The following is a 7,717-nucleotide window of genomic DNA, read 5'->3' as shown; positions in this document are numbered from 1 at the left end:
TTTTAAGACAGTGCATATATCTCATGGTCTATGCCCTATAAGATCTTATAAATCATATTGTATGACATAAATAGTGTATATCTTAAGGTATAAGAGCAAATAATAATGCGAAAAAACAAACTCCTCTACTTTATTCTTAGGAATAAAATAGTTATAGTAGAAGAACTCGATAATTTACTCAGACGTACATATGTTATGATTATAAAGAAAATAATAACATAAAAAAATTGTATGAGTTAATAATAAAAAACCCATATTATGACAAGAATAATTATTTCTTTTCTATTCAATATTACTTCTTCTTAAATTATTAAGTCTTGAAATAATTTTTATAAGACATTAAGTATTCCGAGAACTAAACCTAAATTTTGTATATCCTATAATATATAAAACAAATCTATAAAAAATATTCATCTAATACTGAGTAGAATGTGTGCGTGTACAGGCACAGAAGTGGGAAGCTAGAAATGGAATTTGGTGGGGTATGTGATTGGAACAAAACTTGAGCAAATGCTCCCACCATGAGGTTTACAGCATGTTGGAAAGGCAGACAACAGCCCTTTCTGGGGGCAGCCCCCCAGCGGAAGGATAAGGTGCCTTTTTCCCCATTGATGAAAGTTGGTGAGAGTGGGGCAGGGACCTAAGTCCCAAGAGCTCAGGATCACTGTATGATTCTCCTACTTCTGCCTTATCCTAAACAATTCCAATTTTCATGTGATATCAAACCAAGTATAACAATGTTGTGGGAATTAAGAAGCATTTGGAGACCTGTTGGCTAGTTTTGTTGGTCCATTGGACTGGGCCTTGGTCTGCACTGCAAAAATAATTCATACCCTTCTCTAGAAAGAAAAGGGCTTTCTTCATAAAGGAGAAGGGAAGAGGCCAATTTTCACCCTTCTCTCTCGTTTCATATTCATGCTCGAAACTCCTAGCATGAAAGTCTTGAACAGATGAAAGGAAAAAAGATCAACTAGGCAGACACCCCAAGGAAAATTAGCTGGCTTTTGAAAGCATATAATTTCAAAACTTGGTTTTAAATTTCTATAGTTTTGATCAAATTGTCAAAATCTATATGAATTCAAATATAAGTTCAAATCTATATGAATTCAAATATAAGTTCAAACTTGGAGTGCTCCGAAAGATAGATTTAGTGATTTTGGCTTTTATATCCACAGGATAATACACTTCTAAGTTCATCCAAAATAGGTATATGCATACTAATAAACTTAATGTTCCCAGGGAACTTTGGAGAACAAGCTTAAATTAATATATATACATAAATACACACGCACATATTCTACAGTTAAAAGTTACACTTTGTACACACACAACCAGCAGAATTCACATGTTAAAAATGCATTTAACATAAATTCTTATATGGGGATTTAACCTGCCAGTTCTGCATCATTTTAGGCCTCCCCCATCTCTTCATCCTCATCCTCATTCTCATTCTCATCATCTTCTTCCTGCAGCCATTGTTCTAGTTCATCCACTTCTTCGTAATCATGCATGTAGGAACCATTCAAGTTATCCCACTGGTCAGTTCCCAGCTCCTCCCCCCGGCATGCAAGATGCAAGAATGGTCTGCTCCTGGCTAAAGCATCCACCATATCTCTATTCATACTTCCTGTCAATCCCAACCATCTCAACCTTGGAAAGTAGGGCTTCTTCAACCACCGGAATGCAAGCTGTGTAATGCTGCCACAGTCATAAAGATCCAACAACCGCAATCTATTCCCGTGCCACCGGTCTTCATCGACCTGCATCGAGGCTAGTGCCATTATTGAAGTGTCGCCTATGCGTGGACATTGTCGCATTCGAAGTTCAACAATAGGAACTCGGCTTTTTGCAAGCAACAAGACTCCATTATCAGAGAGGTTTGGAAGATTTGATAGGTCCAATTCCTGCAACTCGTGCTTAGAAGAGTCACCAAAAATAGCAGCAATGCACTTGTCGGTAAGCCTCTTACAACCTCTAACAGACAGTGACACTAGAGAACTTAACACCCTGTGACTTAAGAACGACAATCCCTCATCACTTATACCAGACCCATCCAATAGCAAAATCTTCAATTGAAGGAGATTACTAATGGCTTGAAGGGCTTCATCTCCAAGGCTTCTACAATCTCTCAAGTCAAGAACCCTAAGACCCTTGTTGGATGCCAAACACATAACTGCATAATTGGTTAAAAGATTGCACCATCTCAAACTAACATGTGTCAAAGAAAGAGAAGTTGCAGATATGTCATGAAAAACCAAATCAGTCAGTTGGGTCCCATGAAATATCCTAAGCATGTACAAGCTAGAGCAAGAATGCAAGATTGCTCTGAAACCAGTATCTGTTACACGACAAAATCCACCAAGACAAATACTTTCCATGTTTGAGCATCTGTCAGCCATTAAAAGAACTCCAAGATCATTAACTCTCCTGAAGTAGGAGATGACAAACTCCTGGCTTCGCACCAAGGATAGATGTTTTAGTTTCCCATGCTGATTCATCTGTTGCAGGCCAGCATTGGTGAGATCCAACGTAACTCTTGGTTCTATGATGGGTGCATCTCGAAGATCCAAATGGGTTAAGGCAGTAAGACCTCTAGATATTGTACTAACCATGGTATCAGTTATGCAGTCCACAGAAAGGCACAGTTTATGAATACTTGGTAGTATGGATGGTTGAATATGATTTGGTGGTTGATGTGGTACCACAGTGGAGCTTAGCAGTTCAGTCACCATAATTGAAGAAATGTAGCCAAACTCCAGAGAAGTGAGTTTTGCAGAAGCCAAAGCCCAGACCTGGGCAAAGTTATGATGCAGAAATAATGATATGTCAAACATCAGGACAAGTGTCTGCATATAGAAAAGAAGTATCAGAATAAATATATCAAATCCATCACTAAAAATTACATAGAAATGTCATACATGAAAAGGAAAATGCTCATCTCAAACCACATTTTACAGAGTCCACATACTCCACGGGCAGCTGGCAACACACTTGGATTCAATGAGACTATGGATTGCAGTTTTGCTATTGAAATGGAAAAGGAAAAAAGATTCGTGCCATGGAGTAAAGGACCTCTGTCTCTGTTGGATTGCTCAATTAATGATAAGACATGAAACACATGCAGAGCCGACAACTAAAATGAAATCCAAGGCAACTGCTCAGTTAATTTTGGAGGCATTCCAGCAAATTACATATCAATATTGACAAGGATGTAACCTAAAGTTCAATTGTTACATTAAAGAGGTCAAGTAGAAAATAAACAATATTAATTTTCCGAAAACTCTTGCCTTGCATTAATCCAATCTAGATTAATCTTTAGGTAAGATATTAAGAACTCAAAACCAGTACAAGGGTGCAAATTTCTTTTAAATGTGGCTTTTCTCCTATTTCAATCCAGCTTCCAAAAGGACTCCTGAAATTGCTAATTGGTTTTTCAGCCAAGGAACATTACAATCAAACATTTAGGGTCTGTTTGGATCAAGGATTTTGGTGGGGAAAGGCAAGGAAAATGAGAAGGAAACTTATTTTCCATTATATTTTTCTCTCTATATCAAATACTACTAAAAATTAAAGTTTGTTCTAAACTTCTAATAGGATTAAAAATTAAGAAAAATTAAGTGTTAATGGTGCATAAAACCAAATTTTTGTTCATTGATTTGATATATTTTTTATTTTCTTTTTCACTTTGCTTAATAACCAAACACGAGAAATTGAATTCCTTTGTATTTTCCTTTCCTTTCTCTCATATTTTCCAAGTTCCAAATAGGGCCTTAATGAAATATATATACTCATAGGCATAAATTACAATAAGGGAAAGGAGCTAATGTAGAATACAGCTATTAACAAATGTATACGTAAAATACCTAGGGCTCCATGGTGTATGTTTACATGGGGCGCTCCACTTGTAGATTTCGATGCCTTATTGTGCAAGCTAAAGGAGAAATGGAAGAAGTAATACATAGAGCTAAAACAAGTTGGGTAAAATGGATAAGTGTTTCAGGAGAATTAAAATACTGATAAAATTAAAAAGAAAATTCTATAGAACGATTATGCTACTTGGTTCATAATGTTGGGTAAAAAAGAAACAACACATTCAAAAAGTAAATGTTTTTTGGACTAAGATACGGAGCAAGGAGCAGAGGGGTAGACCTAGAATAACTTGGACTAAGATAGGGAGTAAGGACCTAACAATCCTCCAATTGTTGGGGGATATTGTCCTAGACTGTGTTGAATGATGAAGGAGCATTCATATAGCTGACCCCACCTAGCAAGACCTAAAAAAATAATTGTTGTTATTCTTAGTTGATATAAGAAAAAAAAAATTATAATTTAATTAACCTTAAAAAATAAAATAACAAAATAATTTAATCAACTTTTTACAAACAAATTAAATGAATATATATTACATACACATCAAATGTATCCAATGGCTAGTAAGAACATAAAGTATAATAAAGTAACCATACCACAATCTTAATAAAATGAATTGAACAAACCACTATAGTTTGCACCTTGTAACTCCCATTGAAGTAACCTTGGCAAGTTTCAGTTCTTCATCCTGATACTGACTCCCATCCGTATGTCATTACATATCATTTTACTATTGAGGTTTGAGTAAATGAACACCAAGCTATGGGAGGGCTTTCGCCATAAGTAATGACATACAGTATATTTTTGTTAAGTTGTCCATAATGAAATCAATCTGATGCAATAACAACAAAATAAAGGTAACTCCAACTCCAAGTCCAATCCATACATAGGAGGCTGATTTTATCAGGATGTTCTAGCAAATCCCATGAAGTTGCAGATGACAGAAATAGCAATAATGGCTCTACTAACATGTTATTAGAATCTCTTACCAAACATTTTCCAATAATGCTTAAGCAGGATTACCACTCCAGAAAATGAAGCTTACTTCTAATTGAGTGCAACCATTGACTAACTCTTCAAGATCAGAAATATGGATTGCTCGTCCTCTTTTTTCGGCCACTGAACTCAAGTACAGAAACCTGTATGAAAGTAGTAACACAATACCAATAAATAACTCAAGGAAGGAGAGATGATTGATCCAACAAAGAAGAATTTAAATTTGAATGCCCATGATCACATCATTATCTTCTGCCCAGCAGGTAACAAGCGTTGGAACTTGGAAGCATGTGAGAGAGAGAGAGGGAGGGAGGGAGGGAGAGAACCTTAGGTCCCTGCATTGTCCTCCAATATCAGAGAGTAGCTTTCCACTAAAATCCGCACAGTTATACAGAGAAAGCTCATGTAAAGAAGGCCGAAGAAGATGTCCAATGGCTGAATCGTCAAGCCGGCTACAGTCAACCTTCAGGCTCCGAAGGTAAGGGTTTGGCGGCAACAAAGGCCTCAACAACTTGATAGAAGGCGCAACATCCTGAAAATATGGATCCAACAAAACAAAATTTGTAAAGAGGAACTCAACTCATATATTCATTCACATCCAAAATTTGAAAAAAAAAAAAAAAAAACACAGGAAGGAAAAAAATAAATTAAATAACAAACCCACCACCCCCCCCCCCCCCGCGCGGGCGGGCGGGTGGCGGGGTGTGCGTGTGCAAAGAAACTTTTGGAATGGATGGATTTGCAAATCACACAGGTAATGTTCGGAAGCCTGGATTTCAGACCTTCAAGTTGGACTTGTGTAGATTTGAACAAAACTCAATATAATTTTGCATTTCTTTTTATCCAAATCAACACAAATTCAAATCTAAGGCCTTAAATCCATTTTTGCAAACACAGGGTTGTAATTCTTGGTTTTTTGGGTTAAATTTTGTGCTTGGTGTGAAAAGAAATAGAGTTCGGTATAATCACAATTCTAAAGAACATACCTTTTGTGAGTCATAAATCTAACAAAAATGGTACGAGAATGTATGGGAATTGAGATTAAAGGAAATTGCCCAATTGATAAATCCTCCATCAAACAAATTCTAAATAAGGGACAAAATTGCAAATACAAGTGAATGCACATACACATTTACAATACCAGGAAAAAAGAATTCCGTGAAAAATCACTTAATAATTTGAACCATTCCAGGCAACATTACTAAATTTCTAAATTAATTGAATGGAATCCTATTTAAATATGATTCCAACCACATTGGAAAGCCAGAAAGGGAAAAAAAATTTCAAATCAAAAAATCGAACTCTTTCAGAACCAGGACAGAAAAATGGGAAAAATGAAAAGAAAAGCAAACTCAGATCTTCTCAAGACAGACTCAAATATACATGTCGAGTATAAAGTAATAAAACCAAGGAAAACAAAATCATACCAAAGAACCTCACTCACGCGGTGTTTAGTAGCATGGAGTTTGAACTTCGTATTAAATTTGTATGGATTTGGATGAAACTTTTACTCTATTTTGCCCAAATTTATACAAATATAAATATAGGGTTCAAACTCCAAGCCCCCAAAGACGTCGTTAAAATCAATCAAAACCCAAAAAGAAAGACTGGATTCATGGTTTATCTTACGCGAAGGTGGAAGGAGGGAAGAAAAGAAAGGATGTGAGAAGCGCAGTCCTTGAGGGTCTTGCTGGTGGAGGCTATGGCGCATATGGAACCCACATCGAGCTTCGTCATGATTGTGGCCAGCAAGGCCGACGGCAAAACCTCCAGGCCTTCTACTACACTCTTTTCACAGTTCGCCATAGATGCCTCTCTCTCTCTCTCTGGATCTGGAGATCTGGTAACGATTAACGAGTACGCAGGACCAGGGGAGAGGGCAGCGACGGAAGCACGGATCGTCCTCGCATTAGGAGTTTTTTCCCGGTATAACTTTTTTTTTTTATTTATTTTAAATATATTAAATAATACCCCATTATGGAAGTATTTCCCAGAATTACTCTGACGTAATCTTGCTACTTAAAATAGTCAGATTTAAACAAATCTCGCTACTCAGAGTAGCAAAGTTTCCTTTTGAGAGATAATGCTCGTGTGGAAGCGTGGCAAATCTCGCTGGTTCATCCAGCGAGATTTGCTTCGAATACTTAATGTCCATCCAGTCGGCATTTGATGCGTGGTAAATTTCGTTGGTTCATCCAGCGAGATTTGTTTCAGATATTTAATGCCCATCCAGCCAGCGTTTGACGCATGACAAATCTTGCTGGATGAACTAGCGAGATTTGCTTCAGCTAGACCTGGCAAAATGGATAAAAATCCGTTAATCCGAACCGTATCCGACTCGTTCTAATCGACTCATGATCATCCGTTTGTTAAATGAGTCGAATATGAGTTTTCATTTTCATATCTGCCCCCTTAGCGAGTCGGGTCAGGTTTATCCGGCGGATATCCGCCAACCCGCTTAAAAGCAGCCCACTGCCCCTAAGGCCTAAGCCAGCTGGTCTAGCGGCTCCACGCTCCAGCCCACTGAGGCACTGCCCAAAACTCAAAGGCCCAACGCCCTGACCCAAGTGCCCATAGCCCACATGGTGCCGCACATGTGTGCCCCTCTTGAGTCTCGGCCCCTCGACCCTCCCACAGTCCCACTCCTAGAGTCCCAGACTCCCAGCCCCAAGCTCCCAACCCCCAAGTCAGCCCCATTTGCCCATTCGAGCCCTAGCCACAAAGACTTAGAGAAGGAGAAGTGGGGAAGTGGAAACCAGTCGACGGCAGCACGAGACCCTTCTTCTTCGACCCTTCGAAGCCCTCTGCCCTCGACCCTCTGAGTCTTTGACCTTTCGCGACTCGCGAGTTT

General features: G+C 38.3%; 1 protein-coding gene across 2 annotated transcripts; it reads right to left on the bottom strand.

Moving 5' to 3' along the window:
• Nucleotides 1-1,244: 1,244 nt before the first annotated feature.
• LOC131156599 (F-box/LRR-repeat protein 10) lies at nt 1,245-6,791 on the bottom strand. Of its 2 annotated transcripts, none has more exons than XM_058110409.1 (4): nt 6,496-6,791; nt 5,193-5,398; nt 4,916-5,009; nt 1,245-2,846 (listed from the first exon to the last, which is right to left on the bottom strand). In XM_058110409.1, the coding sequence occupies exons 1-4, from the start codon at nt 6,670-6,672 to the stop codon at nt 1,410-1,412; spliced, it is 1,914 nt and encodes a 637-aa protein (XP_057966392.1). In that variant the 5' UTR covers nt 6,673-6,791; the 3' UTR covers nt 1,245-1,409. The 2 variants fall into 2 exon arrangements, with proteins under 2 accessions (XP_057966392.1, XP_057966393.1); XM_058110410.1 differs by having other exon boundaries at nt 1,245-2,792; nt 6,496-6,782.
• Nucleotides 6,792-7,717: the final 926 nt, after the last annotated feature.

This window comes from Malania oleifera, chromosome 5 (assembly GCF_029873635.1).
Source record: "Malania oleifera isolate guangnan ecotype guangnan chromosome 5, ASM2987363v1, whole genome shotgun sequence".
Taxonomy (NCBI): domain Eukaryota; kingdom Viridiplantae; phylum Streptophyta; class Magnoliopsida; order Santalales; family Ximeniaceae; genus Malania; species Malania oleifera.
This window is presented reverse-complemented; position numbering and strand designations above follow the sequence as displayed.